Source organism: Pseudorca crassidens, chromosome 10 (genome assembly GCF_039906515.1).
Source record: "Pseudorca crassidens isolate mPseCra1 chromosome 10, mPseCra1.hap1, whole genome shotgun sequence".
NCBI lineage: Eukaryota > Metazoa > Chordata > Mammalia > Artiodactyla > Delphinidae > Pseudorca > Pseudorca crassidens.
Genome location: NC_090305.1, coordinates 72,010,245 through 72,034,192, shown reverse-complemented (window position 1 = coordinate 72,034,192; position 23,948 = coordinate 72,010,245). Strand labels below are relative to the sequence as shown.

At 38.8% G+C, this 23,948-nt stretch overlaps 1 protein-coding gene and 1 long non-coding RNA gene across 3 annotated transcripts in view; both read left to right on the top strand.

Annotated features, from left to right (window-relative positions):
* The first annotated feature begins 231 nt into the window (after window positions 1–231).
* The window catches only part of DCP1A (decapping mRNA 1A), a 58,616-nt gene continuing 34,899 nt past the window's right edge, over window positions 232–23,948 (top strand). The window contains exons 1-3 of the mRNA XM_067754763.1: window positions 232–416; window positions 3,327–3,367; window positions 5,627–5,754. Of these exons, the coding sequence (XP_067610864.1) occupies window positions 282–416; window positions 3,327–3,367; window positions 5,627–5,754 (304 nt within the window). The 5' untranslated portion in view covers window positions 232–281. The remainder of the gene's footprint in view (window positions 417–3,326; window positions 3,368–5,626; window positions 5,755–23,948) is intronic.
* On the top strand, window positions 5,774–20,665 carry LOC137232546 (uncharacterized). Of its 2 annotated transcripts, none has more exons than XR_010947072.1 (2): window positions 5,774–15,059; window positions 15,673–20,665. It is a non-coding gene; the product is annotated as an uncharacterized lncRNA (long non-coding RNA). The 2 variants fall into 2 exon arrangements; XR_010947071.1 differs by having other exon boundaries at window positions 5,774–15,323.

Here is a 23,948-nt window from a genome sequence, read left to right as displayed (position 1 = left end):
GCCAGCGGAAGAGAAGCAACTGAGTCCCGTCCTACCAGCTCGGCTACGCGGCGGCATACGCCAACCCGCACGGTAGGTCCACTGGGACCTGACGACACTGGAACCCAGCGCCCCGGGCGTGGGCGCAGCGGAGCATAATAGCTGACGTACCGCCTCGCCGCGAGGCCCGGCTGAGAGGCGGAAGATGAGGGTGCTGACGCAGCTGGGGGAACTTTGGCTCCATGGCACCTTCCTGTCCGCGACTCCGCCCCCGCCAGAGGGGCTAGGTTCCGGAATTCAAGATGGAGTCGCTGAGTCGAGCTGGGCAAGAGATGAGCCTAGCGGCCTTGAAGCAACACGACCCCTACATCACCAGCATCGCAGACCTCACGGGCCAGGTCGCACTGTACACCTTCTGCCCCAAGGCCAACCAGTGGGTGAGTGCAGCCAGGCCGTTGAAGTCGCCCGCCCGGCCGCCGCCTCTTAAAGGGGCCGCGCGGACCGTTCTGGGTGGGGGCCGATGAAGGAGGCCACGGCGGCAGGGGCGAGGCCAGGGACTAGAGAAGAGTCCGGCTGGCGCCTGAGGGGTGTCGGCGGAGCCGGAGATTGGGCGAGAGGAGCGAGAGAAGTAGGTCCAAACATCCGGGGGAAAAGCTGATAGAGGGGAGGGTTGGAAGAGGATCAGCCCCATGGGGTCCGGTTCGAGGATGTGGGCGACTTGCCTTTTTTGCAGGTGTGTTAGAGGATATGAGACTGGTGGAGTCATAAAGATGCCTGAAAGATTGTGTTTGAAGCTTTGAGAGTTATTAGATAAAGTATATATACATAATCTATAAAATAAACACTCCTTCTCTCCCCCCAATAGACATAAATAAGGGCTCCCTTCTCAGAGGTCATTTGGATTTAGAGCTTGAAATCCAGTTAGTTTCAATTATTGGAAGAGAGGGGTTGGGGATAAGTCCTGCATTTATCGAACTACACTGTATTTCCAGAGTTTGGAAAAGATTTCAAGGCGCTTAGGAAAATGACTTCCATGTTAATTGGATTACCTTGAAACCTTTGGAAAAGAGACCCTGTGTCTGTTCAGCAGTGCTGCTGGTGATGTCACCTCTGAATGCACCCATCAGACTAAGTACTTTTTGTCTTTTTTGCACGGGAGAGGATCCGAAAAGTTGCATTCAGTTTGTCCACTGACTTGTTAGCCCGTTTGAAGCTTCGTCCGTTGTTTAAATAACATAATTAGGGAATTTCCTGGCGGTCCAGTGGTTAGGACTCCGCACTTGCGCTTCAGGGTGCCCGGGTTCGATCCCTTGTCGGGGAACTAAGATCCCACAAGCCGTGCAAGTGGCCAAACAAATAAAGGTAACAAAATTTCCCTTAAAAAAAAAATTGAACCTTCTTGATTAACTCATTCAGCTATATAGGCTTTACTTAGGAAATAATCCGTAAATATTTGTTGGATCGAATTAATGATTGACGTTAACGTTTCAGTAAGAATTGAAATCTTTATACTAACAAAACTGAAAGATTATTATCGTAGTATGTCCTTTACAACATAGTGCAGATACATAGGTTATAGTTAATTAGTAATTTTGTGAAAAATCATTTGGCATTTATAAACAGTTAATTCAGATAAAGAGAGTTTTCAAAGTCATCTTGCTTTACTTTATCTTCTTTCCTTCACCTCCTGTAAGAGAAGGAGGTATGGGAAGCTAAAGAGAACAAAATTATAGATTTTTTTTTTAAGTGTGGCTGTTTTAGACATTGCTTTAGTTTGAATCGTTCTTAATCATTTTTCTTGCTCTACGTATGAATTTTTGTAATATGGGTTGCAGACAAATGGTGAAGATTTGGGGCATGGACTTATTATTTGGGGCATGGACTTAGGCTTTTATTTCTAGTTTGTCACAGACTTCCAATATTTTGGAATTTTAATTGTTATTCACCTTTAAATATGAAATACAAGCTATAATAACCTGAACTGAAAAATAAGCTGCCATTATTCATTTGGGTCATGGTACATGGAGTATAACCAAAGTCTCTTCTCTCATTGTTATTTTACAGTGAGTTGTAACTTTGCACAGTGGTTTATTTGGGCGTTTTCTTTCATTGTGAAACCGTTGATTACCAATTTCTTGCACTAATAAAGTTTGAAAGGCAAGAAAAAGCCTCTGAATTTTTAGTAAGGAAAAGTTTCATTATGATGTTTAAGCTAGGGCAATACTCCTGGAAGAAATCAAGTTGGTAAATATTTTTTAAAATTATTTTTTCATCCCAGCAAATTCAATTTTATATGGCTGACATTTAAGTTTGCTAAGTTTGTTGATTACCTTAAACCATTTAAGTCCTATCTGGGCTGTGAACTGTAGACTAACGTGTTTCTTTTGCTTTTTTAAAAACATTGTAACTGTGTGGTTTTGTTTGTTTGTTTGTTTTTGCGGTATGCAGGCCTCTCACTGTTGTGGCCTCTCCTGTTGCGGAGCACAGGCTCCGGACGCACAGGCTCAGCGGCCATGGCTTATGGGCCCAGCCGCTCCATGGCATGTGGGATCTTCCCGGATCGGGGCACGAACCCGTGTCCCCTGCATCGGCAGGCGGACTCCCAACCACTGTGCCACCAGGGAAGCCCCTGTAACTGTGTTTAAAACCTAAATACGCTCTTGTCACAGCAAGTGAAGGATGATGAGTTGTACTTTGTTAATCAAAACATTTACTTTAAGCTAAAAAAAAGTTTTTAATTATTTGTAAGACCTATAAGAATTACACTAAGACAGAGTATAGTTTCAATATTCATGATTCTTCAGCACAGTTTTAAAAATAACAAACTAATTGTGTTTGAAAGTAACTCTTAACTAAATTTGCTACAAAATTTGCTACTCATAAAAATATACCAAAATTCCCCAATGATGAAACAAAGTGTCCTATAAGAAAATGTTTTTTTTTTCCCCTAGTAACTTTGATAAACTTTAAAGGTGAAGAAATTGCTTTATACAGGACCTTGGCTTTAAAATTAAGAAATTTGGCTAAAACATTTTAGTTTTAAAAAGTGAAAGCTAATTCTAGAATTTTTCTCCTTTAAATTTTAAAAAAGGAAAGGGAAATTGCTGCAGATACAGGCGTGTTGCTAGATAGAACATTGCATATCAGTTAATACACATCAATAGAATAGAAAGGATACAAAAGAAACTGGTAATAGTAGTCTGTGGAGAAGACCTACTTGACCTGTTCAAAGTGATTAATTTTAAAATAAATAAGTTGATCTTAAACATGAAGTATCTCTTCTCCATTGGGACTACTTGGGGTTAGATTATGGGAAAAAAAACTAATCATCTCATTGTCTATTATAGGAGAAGACTGATATAGAAGGGACCTTATTTGTATATCGAAGGTAAGCTTTTTTAAAAAGATTTTTTTTTAATTTTTTTTTTTTTTAAATTTGATGGTGAATGGTGTCATATGGAGTGATTCAACCCTATTGTATATTTGTCTTTGGGACCTTGCTGCTTGACCCTTCAAGTATTCATCCATCCCTTGCTGTGAGATCCTTACCAAGTAATGTCCTTTCTTTGACACTTCCCATGATTCAGAATCAAACAGAACTAGAATTTATTTAGGAACCTAGCAAAATGGAAAACATTTTCTAGTAATGAATGAGTCTAAAGCAGTTGCCTTTCTCCCTCCCCCCATATTAAGAAAAATAGAATACATTGAGAAAAATAGTTGAGAAAAAGAGAATAGACGGACTAGCTGTTGTGTGATTACTAAACAAAAAGTTATCTTCTAAGACTCTGGTTCTGTCCCCTTTCCATCTACCCGCAAAAGTTTTGGATTTTGTCAGTGTTTGTAGTAATATGTATTTTTAGTTTGAGAGTCCTTTAGAAAGCCTAGATTATTCATAATTGCACATTTTTTATTTTTAACTTTTCTGAGAATTATTGTCTTAAAACATGATTTTTAAAAAAATGATTGGTTTGTAAATGCAGCTTGTGTTTTGTTCGGCAACTTTCTTGGCCTAAAGGCAGCTGACAGGGTATGTTAGTCATTGGAGTTCCTTGTTTTCCTGGATCCCTCTTAGGTCTTGCTCTGACTGAGGTAGGTTCCTTCCTTTGGTTTCTAAAGCTTAGGGAACTCAGCAGGAGTTATTACTGATACCTGGTTCTTTCCCTGTGTGTGTGTATTGTGAGTTATCTTTTATGGATTGCCTTTCTCCATTTCTCCACTGATGGTTATTAACAAGAATTTGTGAAATATTCTTCTAAATTTTGCTGTACAACTTTGAGATCTTGTCTAAAAATACTGATCTTTTTCTTCCTTTAAATGTATATGCTTTGATGTTACTTTTTATTTTTTGACATTTTGTTTGCTGTTATTCATCTTTCTCCTTTAAAAAAAAAAAAACACTTTACCCTTCACCTACTTCATTAGTCTTCATTACCAATATAAATGTCTAGAAGCTCTTCAACTGTTGTTAGAATGTTGGTACTTGGAAAGTGCTTTGCTGGCCTTATTGTTACAGTAGAGTACAGATCCACCGGTTATAGAAGATGAAATTTAGTTTAGTGAGCGACTTGATTTGATGAAATTTATGGAGGCTTACACAGTATTGATTGTAATAAAAGGAGACCAGAGAAACTCTATTTGGGAAATGTGAGAACATTTTATATACTTTGGATAAATATATACCAGGATGTCAGAATGTCGATTTGGAGAGACCTTAGTATAAAAGAAGCCTGGATTTGGAATCAGAAAACCTAAAGGATTCAGTGAAACAAGTGTATACAGAGAAACAAGTGAGAAACCGTAAAGTGTTGTATACAAGTGAGAAATATCTAAAGGATCGTATGCTGAATCATCCTGATATGAGAACCAAGCGTGTTTCTTATTGTAGGATTCGAAGCATTTTCTTTGTAACTCAGGTTTTTCCATAGTTCTCACATTTGATGTAAGAAAAATCATTGTAATGGTGGGCAATAATTATAACCAATCCTGCAACATATTTAAAATAAATTATATTTTTATTGAGCATATGTTTATTAAACATATACTATATGTCTGTCTTGGGACATATCTAAAAAAATGACAACCCTATTTTCATGGAATTTACAGTTTAGTGGAGAAGGACAATAAATACAAAAAATAATAAGTGGTTTGGAAAAAGAGAGAGGAGGATTAGAGGTATTGAGTTTGGGAGCATTAAAAAGGGTAGTTCTCTAGTAGGCCTCAGTGAGAACAGGACAGTTTACCAAAGGCTTGTGGGAAATGGGATAACTCTAGATTCTAGGCCATTGGCCCAGGCAGAGGTCTTTAGGTGGAAACATACCTGTAGGAAGAATGGCAAGGAGCCCAGTGTGGCTGGAGCAGGAGGAACAGGGAAGAGGCATAGGAGATGAAGTCAAGGGGGTGCACATCACCTGAGGCCTTGGTGGCCTTAGACAGGACCTTGGTCTTTACTCTGATAGACCGAGAAAGCTTCTGAGAGGAGGAGGGGTATGATCTGACTTAGATTTTTTTGTTTACAATTTTAAGTGCCAATAATACTATATAATGCAATATTGTATTCATTCTTTAAAATGGAAATAAAGAGGTAGATAACATTTCTGCAAATGAACAATGACAACAGATTTTTTTTTCTTCTATTAAATCTAAGGTCAGCTTCACCTTACCATGGTTTTACCATTGTGAATCGACTGAATATGCACAATCTAGTTGAACCAGTGAATAAAGACTTGGAATTTCAGCTCCATGAACCATTTCTACTATATAGAAATGCAAGCTGTGAGTATCTATCTGTTAATTACAGTGCATATGTTTGCAGTTAAAATTGAGTGACTTCAGTTTCTGTCAGCACATTATTCTTGGAAATTAAAGGTACAATAAAAAATATGGTCTATACTCTTGTGGTTATAAATGAGTCTCTTAGTAAGATCAGAGCTTTTAAATTGGGCTTCTAAAATTGAAACACTCTTTTGTATACAGTAACTTATTACATTATTTTAGTTAACTATACTATTCCATATAATAGCATTACATTATATTCCTATTGTTTGTTCTCTGAAAATAAGTTTCACCCTTTGTTTTTGTTGTAACATGTATTATTGGCTGCCCATGCCCCTGAGCAACAGAACTTAGTTTAAGAGACACAGGACAGATACTGATATTTCTGTCCACAAAGAAAGTACTATCTTTGCCCTGATTGTGGTATTTTTCGATCTGTTTATTTAGTTGAGTATCTGTTGGGTAAAGGTGCAGGGCCAAGAGCTATTGTACTTTAATGTTAATAATATAATAACCTATGGGGTAGGCAGGCAGTTAAGTCAGCTGAGACTCTGAGGTGAGTGGCGGCTATTCAGTTGAAGAGTGAGGATTGTAACCCTTCTTTCTGCTTCCTAGTCCAGGGTCCTTTCAGGCATTTTATAGACTCTAAAAATGGTTGGGTGTGGTCAGCAAAGCTAGAGTGGCCCTTTCAAGAAGGAAAGCACTAAAAAGTATACCTGGTTCCTGTACTTCAGCATGGGTATTGAAAGTATGAGTGTTTGAGGAAAGAAGATGGGCGATTTGTTTGGCATTGATGGTAGAGATATCAAAACTGGTTACGGTGGTAAGGTGATTGTGCTGTAACCATAATCTAACGAGATTGCTGGAGATAAATTTGCTCCTTAAGTAAAAGTTTGAATTTCACTTGACTGGGAGGTAACTGGTATTGGGGGAATGTCTTCAGTATAAAATGTAAAAAACTACTAGAAATTATGCATCTTTTCATTCCCTGAATGAGAAATGACAAGGTCTGTGTTGAAGCTAGAAACCCCAAATTCTTCTCTGTAGCTCACTTTTAAGTGAAATAAAATCTGTCTCTTGACTTTTCAGTAAACTGTTTGTCCAGATAATTACCTCTCTTAGATGGTTTGAATGGATTTATTTAAACTAATGTTACAGTAGAATTACTTCAAATAGCTGTTTTCTTTATGCTGACCATTCTGTTAAAGGGGAAATTCTGCAAAGTAACACAGATCCAATTTTTTTTTAAGGAAAATTGGTTTAATTCTGCTTTTTATTACCTGAAAGTTTAATCTAGCTATTGCCTCTAAGAAAAGTTTGATTGGTAAAGTAGTCAGCAGGGGAAATTATCAGAGGCCCATGGACTTGATTACCATTTAGCATAAGCCTGAAGTGAATCTCATTATATTTCTTTAACAAGTAAAGTTCCCTGTGAAGTTGAAAGTGCAAGATAACACAAATATAAGTGAACCATGATTAACCAAAATTTTTTTTAATTAATTTTTATTGGAGTATAGTTGATTTACAGTGTTGTGTTGATAAAACAAAATTTAATCGGAGCCTAAAATATCTGGAAATATTTCTATAGTCCATGTGTGGAAGAAATGAAAGCAAATTGTAAAAAAAACAAGCTAATGTTAGGTTTTATTTTGTGAAAATCTAGTAAATTTCTCATGTGTTACTTGGGATCAATACTATAGCTTTAACCGCACTATAGTGTCATAGATTGATTTGCTGTAATGATGAGACCTTAAATTGTCAGGAGTGTTTTTTATATTAATTAGAATATTCTTGAGGGAAAAAGTGCACTACTGCTTTTTATTTTAGAAAGATTTTCAACAAGAGGTTGAAACAAAGGTTTCCTTAGTTAAACAGAAGACTCACTTAACCAGGTCATTCCCTTCCTCGGTTAGTTGAGGCACTGAATCATCTCAAGGGCCTTACAGTTTCTGATATTGCTAATTAGAAATTCAAGAGCACATCAGTTTGCTTTCAGACCAGAGAAAAGCCTGAAAAGGTCAAGCACAATACTGTGGATATATTAGAAACAGTCCAGAGGAGGAGCTTGGGGAAAGTATTTAAAGGAATAGCTGTATCAGGGAGAAGTGACAAAGGCAGCATAAAGTGATTCTGGGAGTGTTAAGGCCTCTCTTGAGTATATGTTTTGTCTACCTAGTCTTAAAAGTAAAAAGTAGTCTTGTCAGGTCAGCAGGCTATTGAGTTGTTTAGGGATTGTTCTTTAAATAAAAAGTTAATTAGTGTCTGATTGTGTATACAGGTAATTGTACATGATTCTGTAGCTGCTCTTCTGTTGTTTTCTTTTGGAAAATACCACCAAGACACCTGACCCATTTTACTCAAGTTACACCCTCAGATCTAGTTCCACTTAAATCAGTTTTTAGAGTTGAGAGAACATTGAGCTATAACTTTTTCCAGTTCTAAATTGTTTGTTTTGCTTTATTTATTTATTTTTTTGAGTGGTTTTTCTTGTTTGTTTGTTTTGGCCATTCTTTGCGGCTTGTGGGATCTTAGTTCCCCGACCAGGGATTGAATCCCGGCCCACAGCAGTGAAAGCGCGGAGTCCTAACCACTGGACCACCAGGGAATTCCCTAGGTTTTCTTTATACACTCCCCACACACCCTAGCCCCACCACCCCAAGAGAAAGGTAAAATCTTACAGAGGAAATGCTTATGCCTTCCAGAAGCTTAGCTTTGGTGATTCTCTTGAACCTTTTGGAAGCAGTATATTTTTGTATACTGTGCAAGGACTTTGGGCAGCCACAAGACCCCAGTGAGGGTTGTGGAGACTGCAGATTCTGTAGTTATTAAGCAAAAATGATGTTCCCAGCACCTTATTTCTGATTCCCAACTTACAGATGAGGAAACGAGTCCCAGAGAAGTTAAGAAATTTGCTCGAGTCACAAAGGTTATAAGTGACAGGCAGAAGTCAAACCTAGGTCTGTTGAGCTTCAAAACCTATGTTCTTTCTACTCTGCTACAACAATAACATTACTTCATCAATCCACATTCTAGAGCAGTGCTATCCAACAGAACTCTATGATGATGGAAAGATTCTATATGGGTACTGTCTCATATAGCAATCGCCAGCCAGCCACATGTGACTGTTGAGCACTTGAAGTGTGGCTGGTGTGACCAAGAAAAAAATTATTTTTAAGTTTATTTAATTTAATCAATCTGCCTTTGAATAGCCATACGAGACCAGTGGCTACCATATTGGACAACAGAGGTCTAAAGCATGGATCCATGCAGAAACACACCCTTTTGTTATGCCATATCTGAACTGAACAAGCACTTGGGAAGCTTTAGATTAGATTTTTATGCCTCTCATTTAGTAATTCCTTTTTAAAATTTACAAATGATTTCTAGATACAAAGGCTGCAGAAGATATCCCTGAGGGTGGCTTTGCCATGGTAACACTCTTCTGCGTGGAATTTAGTTTGCAGACAAGAATTCTATTCTAGGCTTTGCCATTTTACCAACTGTAACCTTGGATAAATCACTTAAACCACTGATCTGACCTGCTTATCTTAAGAGAGCACCATATATGTAAAGGTTTTTTGTCAGGCACTTACAAATATAAAATATTATAGACTTTGTCTCCATCTTGGACTTAAGCCACATGATCTTATTAGTGAAAGAATCATAAAGACTTTAATATTATACGGGCTGTCTTATAACCTAGGCCCATAGTGTGCTTCTTTCCATCCCTTCTGATTAGCACCATGACAAGCTGGGAACTCTGTTTACCTTTACAAGTATTACATTCAAATGTTGTAAGGGCAATTACTAGACAGCCTGAGGTATGATAAGTTGAATATATATAAATATATGTTAAAGATGAGAAATCTTGGAGGCTACAAATTTTTTAAAACTCTGATCAGTGGGTCATGGTGTGCTGGAACACACAGCCCCCTCCTGGCTAAAATTTTGTAGGATAATGTAATGCTGTTTTAATCTGTGGACACATCTCCCTTAAAAACACTTACGATAGTTTTCATTTTATCTGTGATTAGTTGAAAAATCATAATTCTTTTGCTGTGTAAACATATGCATTACTACCAATCTGCTGATCTTCTGTTTTCATTTGTGAACAGAATCCATTTTGCTAACTGGATTATAAAACCATTCTTGCGAACTCTGAATTTCGAGGAGTTATGGCATAGGCACATCAAAGAAAAACTCCTGTCCAGCAATATGATGTCAGAAAATCTTCCTCCTATAAACACTTAGAAATGCTATATAAAATATTAAATGCACAGTATAGCCTGAAAGGGAATGGGGGCATTTTAATGGGTCAGCATCAAAGTGAAAACTGAAAGCCAAAGTGGGAAGCTCGTGTGCTGACACCAGCTGCCAGCTGGTTAAAGAGTTCTTGGGGATAGGGAACGTTCCTTAACATAAGGACCCCATTATAATTACATGGGATCAGGAGACAAGACCTTGACCCCTCACGAGGTGGCTCATTGGAGCTGAGACGTACATACCAACGTTCACCCAGGTGCCCTAATGAGTTATATATTAATAAATTAGAAGGATATCAGAGATATCCCCACGAACCTAGGGAGATGACAGGCAAGCTAATCTACCTCAGTCTAGGCTATGAGTTAGAGGGAAAATGTCTCCCCTGAAAATTGTAACCATGAGCTCTCTCATGCAGATTTGAGATTCAAGTTATATCATTCATTTGGTATAATTTCTTACCCAGGCCAAAAAATTAACATAAAATTGATCGTCAACTGTTGAGTACTCTAGAACATCTGGCAAAAGCAAATACAAAACTTTTCTGGAGAGAAATATTCTTAATCCAGATTGCCCAGGCATCTTATTGACAAGCCTCGTGGTCCAAAATTACTATATATACAAAGAAATAATTCAGTCAGTAAAAGTTACGATAAAACAAACAGCCAACCCTTCGCAGAAACTTTGGGTAATGAAATGATCAGATAGAGACTTTAATGGATATGAATATCCGATGTAGATTATAAAATAAAATGATAGGAAGATTTGAAAAATAACCAAGTAAAACTTCTAGAAATTAAAATTTTAGTTACTGAAATAAACTCTCTACCTGGACTCAACAGTGAATTTATAACAACTGAAAAGAGAATTGGGGAACTGGAAGAGACATCTGAGAAAATTATCCAGGATGCATTCCAGAAAGGGAAAAAATGGAAAATTTGAAAGAGAGGATAGGATAGGAAAGTCTTAGAAAGTTTAACATATGACAGAGAAGAATTTCAGAATGATAAAATATATAGAGAGGTAATATTTGAAGAGATTATGACTGAGAATTTTCCAGAATCCATGAAAGACAGAAGTCTCAGATTTAGGCAGTAAAATAAGGCCCCAAGCAAAGTAAATAGAAATAAATACACACCTGGACAGATGGTAAAACATCAAAGGCAAAGACAGAAGCAACCAAGCTTGAGATTGATTATTTACAAAGAGCACCAGTTTGACAGCATATTTAATTGCAGCTACTGAATTTGAAAGACAGGGGAATAATATATGCAGAGTACTGAGGAAAAAACAAACAATTCAGTAATTCAAGAGAGCAAATAAAGACATTTTTCAACAAAAACAGAACTGTTGTCTCCCCAGACCCTTGTTGTATACACTTCCAAAGCAATACTGTCCAGCATGGTAGCCACTAGTCACATGTGGCTATTGAACACTTGAAATGTGCCTAGTACAACTGAGTTTTTAATTGTAAATTACTTCTTAATTTAGTTTAATTAATTTAATTTTACCAGTGCAGTTCTAAAGGCTATAGTTCAGAAATAAGGAAATTGAACACAGAAGTAATGAGATTTAAGCAACAACCATAATGAGCAAAGAAAACAAGGTACATCAAAATAAGCATTAACTGTATAAAACAATAAAATGACTAGTTTGAGTAGAGGTATTAAAAAGGTGAAGCAGGGCTTCCCTGGTGGCGCAATGGTTGAGAGTCCGCCTGCCGATGCAGGGGACACGAGTTCATGCCCCGGTCCGGGAAAATCCCACATGCCGCGGAGCGGCTAGGCCCGTGAGCCATGGCCGCTGAGCCTGCGTGTCCAGAGCCTGTTCTCCGCTACGGGAGAGGCCACAGCAGTGAGAGGCCCGCATACCCCAAAAAAAAAAAAACCAACCAAAAAAAAAAAGTGAAGCAAAAATACTAGACAGCAATAATATAAGATAAAAGCTTTCCAAACATAAAGCATCCCAAGACTGAGAAGAGGGTAAATAAACTGATGAACAACAGACTTTTAAGTCAAGTGATTACCCAAAAGATTCAGGGTAATCACTGCAGAACAAAAAATAGGATGTCTTGATTTTAAGCCAGTATAAGTCAAGATAGGAAAAACATAAATAGAAACCATGGGAAATAGCCCAGTTATAATAAAATGGCAGAAATAAATAAATCAGTATTTAGAACAAATGTTAAGTGAACTGTACTTGCCAGTTAAAAGAGATTCTGAGATTGGATAAAGATACAGAATTTGCCTAAAATGCTGTTTTCAAAAAACTTAAAACTCAAAAACCAGGATAGGTTGAAAGTAAAGGGATAGAATGATATATGTTAGGTAACTCTTAACCAAACAAGGCTGATGTAACTATGTAAATCACACATGATAGATTCTAAGGTAAGAAACATCATCAGGAATAAAAGTTACCACATAATGACAAAAGGAGTAAATAACCTGCAAGATAAAACAATTCCAGACTGGTATTACCTTGTGTTAATATTTGTCAGAATTACATATCAAATGTTTAAAATCCATAATTATAATGGGAGAGTTAAACAGGCCACCTCAGTAATTGACAGATAAGGCAGATAATTTAATAAGGTTATGGGATATTTAAACAACACAGTTAGGCTTGATCTAATGGACATATAAAGAACCCTGCTTCTAGCAGTTCAAGAATTTGCATTTTTTTCAAGTCTGTATAGAATTTTATAAAAAATACCATATGTAGGCTACCCAGCCACAAAAATTATAGAGGAAAAAAGAAATCTTTAAGTTGAAGGAAAATATAGATGAGTAGAAATTAATTGCAGAAAGTAGGAATTGCAATAGAACAGTAGAGCAAATCAACAAAACAAAAAACTCTCCCCTATAACTTGATTGATCCAACAACAACAACAAAAAAAGAGTAAGGAGAGGCATAATAGGCAATACTAGTAATAATATATACTGTATATATAGAGCAACTAAATATAGAGAATAAAATAAGAAACCACTGCAAAGAACTTTTTAAAAATAAGAAACCGCTATGAAGAACTTTCTGCCTGTAAGTTTAAAACTTGGATTATATGGACAATTTCCTGGAAAAAACACAGTGTAACAAAACTTAGGAATAAATGGACTCAGTAAAATAACTGGGTCAGTAGTTTAAAATCTCTTCCATCACATCTTAAAAAATGCTGAGAAGAATGTTCTGTCAGGTTCAGTAAATGGTACTAGAGTAGTTCTCCACATAGCAACCGGCCTCTGAAAAAGCATCCATACGATCTATACACTTCTGATCTTATCACAGGACATTTATCTCCACAGTGAGGAAATTGTGCTTCTATTATCCACTCTTCCTTCAAGCATTTGGTGAGCACCTGCTACAAGAAACATACCTCACTAAGTATGTTTCTCTTAGAAGGTTCTTTTCCCCAAGATCAATGTCAGGGGTGCTTTGATTTCCACTTCTGTGGGTATCTCTCAGGGTGAACGTGGCAACCTGGAATCTGTTATTTATATGTATGTATGCGTGTGTGTGTGTGTGTGTGTGTGTGTGTGTGTGTGTGTGACTTAATTATGACATGCCCCAAGGCCATTTTGTAAGGTAGGTTCTGAGCAGTTTTTTTAAATCCAAAATTTGGCATGTGAATCAGCAAAAAAGTGAAAGCAAGCAAAACTGGTTTTTCTTTGTTACAGCTAGACAGTTCACAGTATAACCTTGTTAATTGAAAATATTAAGATAAAGGTTTGTGGTACCACTAAGCTCTGTAAAATCGATTCTAGCATTTAATGATTTTCTTTTGCAAAAACTATTTATTTTGTCCTTTACTTTGTTTTTAAACAAACAAGGTGATTATTTAATTCAGATGCACATCTTAATTCATTAATGTTTATTAAATATCTTTTGCTAAGCATTTTACCACACGGTATATCATTTTGATTAACAGTATTGTGTACTTTTAAAGAATTTTATGTATGTTTCTAGTTCTGAGATTCTGTTTTATTTTCTTAGAAAATTATAAGCAGAAGTCTTTAAATTGTGTTAGAACTTTTAATGTCAGACCTCTGCCTTTCTGGTAAAGGTCAAGATTCTTAAAGAAATATGCTACTATATTAATCCCAATGCTGCGCATATTTATTCCTGAAACAACCCTGTTAATTAGTGGTAAAAATTAATGATTTAAGATCTGTGATTTGAGACTTACCAGTTGCCAATTTGAATGATTAAGCTCGTTACAGTGAAAATGTGATCCACCAGAGGGATTGTGAGGGTATTTACGTGTTGTTTTTCCTGGCCATTTTTAACAGCAATACTGATTCATGAATTAGAAGTATACAGTCTAGATTTTCTCTTCTCACACCTAACTTTATTCTGTCCTTAGACAAGTTGGTGGTGGTGGTTTTAGCCAGAAGAGAAGCAATTATCTTACTTTGTGTGCATGTTAGACTTGACATCTTTTTACTGAACTATAATCATTTTAACAAGAACAACTCCGTGTTTCCTCCACCCAACACCTTAAGGCATGGATCTCCCACTGAATGCCACTTTTCATTTTAAAATGTTTTCTATAATCCAGAAGTACTTTTGAAAAAAATCAACAAAGCTTCACTCTGTAACCAGCTTAACAACAACAACAGATCACCATAACAAAACAATTGAATATAAAAATATTATCGCTATTTAATATTTTTAAGAACTTACCTCCAAAAACCTGTGCGAAGTACCCCTTCGTTTCCGTTTCACTTGTAACTTTTCCTTTATATCGGGCATCAGTCTCTTGATATAGAGCATTTTTAATTAAAATTAGATCACTAGAAAAAGCAGGGAGATTCATTTCCATAGCGTTGAAAATGTAGCTGCCAAATGGAAAGTTTTAGTAGGAGAAATACTGTAGTGTGTGTTTGTGTGTGTTTCTTGGTCTCTGCTTGTCCTTTCTCAGTTCAAGGGCAAGACTCGGAACAGTAGAGGTGCTAGGTGGCTGCTGGCATTTGGCGCAAATCTTCAGACTTAAAGCACAGTGCAGGAAATTTCCTTGCAAGAGAAGTTTACAATTTGTCAACTCAGAAAATGTGAGTTCTACGTCAAGACTGAAAGAGGAATTTATAAACAGTTTTTAAAGTTACACAGTTCATTCTTTGTGATCTTTGAATCCAGCACACTGCTTCTTACTTAGCCTGAAGAAAGGCAGGCAGTCTTCCCCCATCAGCAGCAGCTGCTGTGGTTGGTATGATTCTGCAATCAGTGAAAGAAGAAGGATCTGTGGCGCTGCATTAGTCTGGCCTTCTGAACCAAGATAAAGAGCCTTGCTGTTGCCACCTTTGTAGATTGAAGAGGTAAAAACACCATGAAAACAGTGACTTAGACTCTAAGGCTGATCTGGTGACACTGTTAGGTCAGACATATCAAAAATCTTTAATGCTTCCTGTCATAGGCCACCACTTAGTATTCTAGTAGAGCTCCATCAGGTACCTTCTTGTTAACTTCGTGAGCCTGTGAATGTGTCAGAATTTCCAAAGCAGATTCTTTTCATTATGCCTAATTAATTACTGGCTTTCCCACCCCCACCCCGCCCCGCCCAAAGTAGTGTTGTCAGGGGAAAAGCAATTTTTTTTTAATTATAGTGTTATCTTAATTGTAAAGATTTAAAAAGTTAACCATGTATGCTCCACTTATTTCTTTTAGGTAATTAATGTTTTCTCTTTTAAGAACTCAAAAAGGAACGCAACATTTACTTATAGCTAAGTGGCAGAAACTTCTTACTATGTGTTGTATAGGTTTTCACCTTGTGTTAATATAGGGAAGCACACTGTGGAGGTGAAAAATTGAAACAGAGTAACCACTTGTCCAGGAAGATTTGAAGCCACTCTGGAGTGGGCAGAATAAACCTCAAGACAACCCTCTGACATTCAGTCCCCTGGAGGGTCCAGGCAGATCTGAGCTACTTGCAAAGTCACTGCTTCTAGGCATGCTCAACTTTTTCTTTTTGTTAGAGGAAGGCGTAGGATAAGCATTTACTACCAACATTTTAAAAATTAGGGCATTTGGGCTTCCCTGGTGGTGCAGCAGTTAAGAATCCACCTGCCAATGTAGGGGACACGGGTTCGAGCCCTGGTCCGGGAAGATCCCACATGCCGCAGAGCAACTAAGCCCGTGCACCACAACTACTGAGCCTGCGCTCTAGAGCCCACGAACCACAACTACTGAGCCCACGAGCCACAACTACTGAAGCCCGTGTGCCTAGAGCCTGGGCTCTGCAACAAGAGAAGCCACTGCAATGAGAAGCCTGCGCACCGCAACGAAGAGTAGCCCCTGCTCGCTGCAGCTAGAGAAAGCCTGCGTTCAGCAACAGAGACTCAACGCAGCCAAAAATAAATAAATAAATAAAATTTTAAAAAAAAATTGGGGTATTTTACACACACACATCTGGAGTTCTACCTTTTCTTGTTATGATAAAATGGCATGTATGGCCACACAGCACCTGCATTCCTGCAAGCACTAACAGTCAGCAGAGCGCTGGGTAGGGCCTGCTCACCGGAGCCTCGCTGATCCATCACACCCTGAGGTCTCTTATACCCGCTTCGGCATTTGCCTTACAACCCTGGTTTGGATAATCTCTTAGTAAATTGGTAGAAAAACATGTAGGAGAGAAGTTAGAGAAAGGAGAGAAAAGAAGTTCCCCCTTTTCTTACACCACTGTCTGACCTGTTTCCCAAACCCCTAAGTGTAGATTTTTAGAAGCCCAGGAAACAGGAAGTTGGCTGCATGGAAGCCAAGGGCCATGCTTCCCACCCTTTGTTGTCCCTTGTGATACATAAAAATGATAATATGGATTTGTGTGGGACACTGGGATGAATAGACCACTAGTGGGGGTTGGATGAATCCAACATTTTGGCACACCCATAATCACTTGCAGCTCAGGGGAAGCTCTGCCTTAGGGAGTGGCAAGTACTGTCTGGCAATAGTGGCGAAAGATCCTGACAGCAGAGGTGAAACCCTAGTGTGATTCACTATTTTATTCAGGGTTACCCATCATTAAAGAATAAAAAGTTTATAAATAGGAATCATCAGTTGTGATATTTCGGGGTTTATTTTCCTAGTCCCCCAAAACATTCAGTGGTCATTTCATGTGTCTGAATCCTATACTGAAATTACAGTGTTAAAAGGGACTTTGGAAGCAGTATTGCTGGTAAATATTTTTGGACTTGATTTAATTTAGAGAGGGGAACCAAATTTAGAAACAAACCAAAGAGCTTGCAAAATAGCATTTTTAATTTCCTGGCCTAAGTCTTTTAATCAGTGTTTACTAAATGGACATTATAATTTAAATTTTGGAAGGTGTGCTCTTTCTCTGCCATGTTAGTGTTCAGTGGTGTTTTAATATGTGTGTTCTTTTGTCCAAAAAAGGTAAGCTGCTGATATAACCCAGTTACACTTACCAGCCTTACTTATAGATTCACAGCATTGCCTCACCTGCCTGTTTGCCACCTACCACAGTCTCCAGTCGTAATCCCAGGTCCGCAATCTTTGTCTCCATACCCCTTTTCGTGTGTGTGTGTGTGTGTGTGTGTGTGTGTGTGTGTGTTCTAAACCCTAACCCACCTCAGAGACTTTCTCTTCTCTCTCTTTCCCAACCTTTTGATACTGATAAGGAGCCACCAGGCTTATTCTTGTCTTAAAGGAAATGATCTGTCAAGGCATTTGCTTTTTCACTTGTCAGGGCAGGCTTGTGTTTGTATCATCTACTCCATTCTTAACAGTACTTTTATAATCAGAAGGGTCTTTCTCATTCTAGGGTAAATATTTTTGGTTATGTTGAAAGTACATTTTCTTGTTTTTGTTCCCCGGTCTCGGGGATCTTTGTGGATGTCATCTTCATAAATTTTATAATAATTCTATAACTCAACCCCAAAAAGCTTTATCAAACCCCTTTTTCTGCTTGGCACCATACTGAGAAAATCTTCAGCCTCCTCAAATCCTTTTAGAAAGTAGATCAGATCTAAATAATAAATGAATAAAAAGACAACGTGCATGAGAGTGATTCCCAGCTCTGTGACAGTTCACAGAATCTCTAGAAGTCTCAAGGGATTTTATAAAGGCTCCAAATTAATTTGGGTTTCCTTGATCTTGTGTGTGCCATATGCCACTGCAGATGAGAAGCAAAATGAGGTATAACATCAAATCATAATTGGCTCCTGGATCTTCAAACAGGACTCTCTAGGGAAATGGATGTCTTGCCCTTCAGCTTTTTAAAATTTATCAGTATTAAACAATCCAATAACTTTAATCTTTGTCAATTGTATTTTTCATACTTTCAAAAGAAAAGGGCTGTCACTTGAAAAGCAATGGAGAGTTTCTCTGGTGGCTCAGTGGTTAAGAATCCGCCTGCTGATGCAGGGGACACAGGTTCAAGCCCTGATCTGGGAAGATCCCGCATGCCGCAGAGCAACTAAGCCCATGCGCCACAACTACTGAGCCTGTGCTCCAGAGCCTGCGAGCCACAAGTACTGAGCCCGCGTGCCTAGAGCCCGTGCTCTGCAACAAGAGAAGCCGCCGCAGTGAGAAGCCCATGTACCGCAGCTAGAGAAAGCCTGCACATAGCAACAAAGACCCAATGCAGCCAAAAATAAAATAAATAATTTTTTTAAGTTATAAAAAGAAAAAAGAAAAGCAATGGAAACGTTTAATTTTGAATATACTTTTCTGCACTTTGCTATTTTTTATGGAAGTACAACATAAAGGTATTTAAATGTCCTGTCACACCCCCTAACTCTTCAGTAACAGCATGACTTACTTGGGACAATGGTTAACAGCCGTGATATGTGATGGGTGTCCAATAACTAAATAATTTGCTTTCATATTGATAAAAGCCACTTATAAAGCAGGATGCCATTATTATTTACCATAGCAAAATTATACGGTATTGCCACATCCCTAAATCCTCTGTGGTATAATTAATCAAGATGTTTCAGCAAGCATATTGTTGACAAAAATGTGTTGGGCCTTAGAGTGTAAGTTCTCTTGAGGGAAGAATACTTAGCTTTGGTTTAGAGACAAGGCCTTCCATGGTTTTATCTATCTGGTGAACTTGTCTGTCTTTCCTCACCAGTGACAGTGACAGGCTTAGTGGCAGCTCCCTGGGCCTCCTTGCCAGTTGCATGCACTGAGCATTTGATATGTTGGCAGACAGAGCTGATTCTTTGATGCGTGTCTGAACCTCTACAGGTCTGCTTTTGGCAGAATCGAGTGTGACTCTTATCCTTTACCCATTAAGCTATCATTATGGCTTCCTTATCTTTATTTCTTCTGCAGCATGCCTTTGAAAGTGTTTGGCTCTTTTTTGGCCGTTTACTTGATAATGTACAAGCGTGGAAAGTGTGCATCTTATTTCTAAATTATAGTGTATTTCTTCAAAGGAAAGGGGGTAGGGCTTAAGTAAAGATTTGTCAAAGTAAGTTGACAGCTCGGGTGGACTTACTTTGATTATTGATATGGAATTCTTTCTTAAGAGTTTGGTTTGCAAATCCCCTATGAAAACATACTTAAGTGCCTCTGCTTAGCCCCCAGTAATATTGTGTGTTCCTCTCTGAGCCTGATGTACTGCATATCATCCTTTTTTCTCATCACTCTAAGTTGTATGGGGTTGTCTGTTAGAGAAATATTGGTATCTTTTGTATTTGGCCTCTTGTATTTTGTGTGTTCTTTAGCCAAGGTCAGATGAGGCATATTTAGAGAAAGGTAGTTGTGTGTGATTGCCATATATGAAGTCTTTTCAGAACCCCAATCCAATTTACTCTATGTTGGAGCAATTCTTAGCTGCAAGGAACATAACTTAAGAGCCTGTGGTAGATAATGCTTAGCAATTATCTCCTCTGTAACAGGGTTGCTTCTGTGCTTCTTCCATTGGGATGTCAAAGGTAAGTTTAATCTGTCAACTTACATCATATAAAATATTCCAGAATTATCTATTATTCAAGGATATTAACTCTGTTTGAAGCATTGGTAGTGTTTTGAAGTTCTGTGAACAGAAGAGGGGCGATGAAAATGGATTCCAAACACAGGGAACTATTCACAGCAGGCTGACGGCTCAGAAAACAAAAGCAAGCCTGGGCTGCTTCATGGTAGGACGCATGGCCAGATGTGGGGTCAGAGAAACCCCCTTGTGACCAGAGTAGGGAAAAAAAAAAATCCATGTTCATGATCTTTATTGATTAAAATGAAACCATTCACTTACTCTGTATATCAGTGTTTTATCTCACTCTACAATGGCAATAAAAAAGCCAATTAAACTTTTATTTCCATTGAAAAGAAACTGTTAAAGTTGTGATTGGCCACGAAGTCTTTTATAGAATGTAATGACCTTAATTCAGGGTGAAACAAAAAATTCGCCATTAAAATAGCTTTCATTGTACACTGAAAACTATGACATTAATCAAAGAAATTGAAGAAGACACATTGGACTTCCCTGGTGGCACAGTGGTTTAGAATCTGCCTGCCAATACAGGGGACACGGGTTCGAGCCCTGGTCCGGGAAGATCCCACGTGCCGCGGAGCAACTAAGCTCATGCGCCACAACTACTGAGCCTGCACTCTAGAGCCCGCGAGCCACACTACTGAGCCCATGTGCCACAACTACTGAAGCTTGCACGCCTAGAATCTGTGCTCCGCAACAAGAGAAGCCACCGCAGTGAGAAGCCCGCACACTGCAACGAAGAGTAGCCCCCTGCTCGCCACAACTAGAGGAAGCCCGCATACAGCAACAAAGACCCAATGCGGCCATAAATAAATAAATAAATTTATAAAAAGAAAAAAAAGATATCCCATGCTCATGGATTGGAAGAATTAATAGCGTTAAAATGTCCATACTACCCAAAGCAATCTACAGATTCATTGCAGTCCCTGTCAAAATTCCAATGACATTTTTCACCAAAATAGAACAAACAATCCTAATATTTGTATGAAACCACATAGACCCTGAAGAGCCAAAGAAATCTTTTTTTTTTTTTTTTTTTGCGGTACACGGGCCTCTCACTGTTGTGTCCCCTCCCATTGCGGAGCACAGGCTCCAGATGCACAGGCTCAGCGGCCATGGCTCACGGGCCGAGCCGCTCTGTGGCATGTGGGATCTCCCCGGACCGGGGCACGAACCCGTGTCCCCTGCATCGGCAGGCGGACTCTCAACCACTGCGCCACCAGGGAAGCCCCCTTTTCTTTTTAATATTTATTTATTTATTTATTTGGCTACATTGCGTCTTTAGTGTAGGCATGTGAGATCTTTCCTTGCAGCACACAGGCTCTCTAGTTGTGGCGCGCAGGCTCCAGAGCACACAGGCTTAGTTGCCCCGCAGCACGTGGGATCTTAGTTCCCTGACCAGGGCTTGAACTCATGTCCCCTGCTTTGGAAGGTGGATTCTTAACCACTGGACCACCAGGGAAGTCCTGAGCCAAAGTAATTTTGAGAAAGAACGACAAAGCTGGAGGCATTACCCTCCCTGATTTCAAACTATATTATAAAGCTGTAGTAATCAAAACAGTATGGTATTGGCATAAAAACACACATAGGTCAATGGAACAGAATAGAGAGCCCACAAATAAACCTAGGCATGTATGGCTGATTAACTTATGACAGAGAAGCCAAGAATACACAATGGGGAAAGAACAGTCTCTGATAAATGGTATTGGGAGAACTGAACACACAATGGAATATTATTCAGCCATAAAAAAGAATGAAATTCTTCCATTTGGTTGGCCTTTGAGGGCATTATGCTAAGTGAAATAAGTCAGATGGAAAAAATAATATCGCATGATCCCACTTATATGTGGAATCAACCAAAAATGGAGATCATAGATATAGAGAACAGGTTTGTGGTTGCCTGAGGTGGGTAGGTAAAATGGGTGAGGGAAGTCAAAAGGTACAAATTTCCAGTTATAAAATGAATAAGTCATGTGAATGTAATGTACAGCATGGTGACTATGGTTAATAGTACTGTATTGCATATTTGAATGTAGCTAAGAGAGCGGATCTTAAAAGTTCTCATCACAAGAAAAAAAATTTTTTTGTAACTGTGTATGGTTGATGGATGTTAACTGGCCTTGTAATTATTTTGCAGTATACACAAATATCAAATCATTGCACTGTACACCTGAAACTAATATAATATGTCGTTTATACCTTAATTTTTTTAAAAAAAAGCTTTTTATTAACAGTGGCTTCCTAAATGAATGTGTATTGGTAATATCAATATATGTTAATGTGTATTGATGAAATTCAAATTGTAGTTATAAAAAAGGATTTTTAATTTATTTAAAGTTTCTTGTGCTAGCATTTATATTTTTTATATTCTGTCAGTCTTTTAGTGTATAATTTTTAACTTATTCAGTTATTTATACTTTATTCTTTTATGTGTTGCTTTAGTCTTCAAGCATAATTAAAGCCCATTAACTCTTTTGTTTCTACAAAATATTTTACATTATTTCAACTAATGAGGCATTGGGTGTATAGCGGCAGGATTATTGGCCTAGGAATGAGAAGACCTGAGTTCTAGTTATAAGGCTATTTTTCTCTGATTTATTAATGTCATGTAGTCTTTCCATGAGCTTCAGTCTTCCATCCATAAGCATACATAATGAGACTAATGATCCAAACAAAATGGCATAGATTTGTCTTTCTTTGCTTCTACCCTGTTAAGTACAACTATAAAAACCAGAAGTAACACAAAAGACAATCAGGAAAACTCTGAACAGTAGAAAGAGGAAGATGATCTGGTGCGGGACCCAGAACTCAAAGAACAACACAGCAGCATGTTGTCTTACAACCCTCCCACCCCAACAGAAGAAGGGGACCCAGGCCTGGTGTTTCTTGACCTCCAGTGTAGCAAAGGAGGGTGCCCCAGTTAGGCTTATTCCTCTCCCAGATCAAATGGGAGTCCTGTCAACAATACCAGGTGAGCCCAGCAAAACTGGCAGGAAGGATTGGAAGCCCTACTGACAATAAGTGGCCACTGGGGTAATATGTTCCCTCCTGTTCATGAAGGTGTGGTGAGAGCAGGGGAGGAGTCACATCACAACCAGCCTGGCCTGGGTAGCAGTCTTCATCTCTGAAGGTCAGAGGCTCCCCACTAAAGGCATACCAGACGGCCTAGCCATGGGAAACTTCTCTCACCCCTTCAAGCAACACTGCCTAGGAGTCTACTAAATTCCCACCTCAAGAAATTAGGAAAAGAAGAACAAAATAAAATAACTCAAAGCATACAGAAGTAAGGAAAGAACAAAGATGAGAACAGAAAAATCAGTGACATTGAAAAGATGAAAATAGAGAAAAACCAATGAAACAAAAAGTTGATTCTTTGAGGGCTTCCCTGGTGGCGCAGTGGTTGAGAGTCCGCCTGCTGATGCAGGGGACGCGGGTTCGTGCCCCGGTCTGGGAAGATCCCACGTGCCGCGGAGCAGCTGGGCCCATGAGCCATGGCTGCTGAGCCTGTGCATCCGGAGCCTGTGCTCAGCAACAGGAGAGGCCACAACAGTGAGAGGCCCGCATACTGCAAAAAAAAAAAAAAAGTTCTTTGAAAAAGTCGATAAAATTGATAAACCTTTAGTAATGACTAACAAAAGCAAAAACACGACACAGATTAGCAATATCAGGAATGAAATAGTGGACGTTGTTACCCCCAAACTGGGTTTGCCTCTTGGTGGGTGTCGAGCCAAAAGACAAAACCAAGCCAAAGATCAGTAGAAGGAAGGATTTATTTTTTTTGTTTTTGTTTTTTGGGGTTTTTTTTTTTGCGGTACGCGGGCCTCTCACTGTTGTGGCCTCTCCCGTTGTGGAGCACAGACTCCAAATGCGCAGGCTCAGCGGCCATGGCTCACAGGCCCAGCCGCTCCGCGGCATGTGGGATCTTCCCGGACCGACCGGGGCACGAACCCGTGTCCCCTGCATCGGCAGGCGGACTCTCAACCACTGC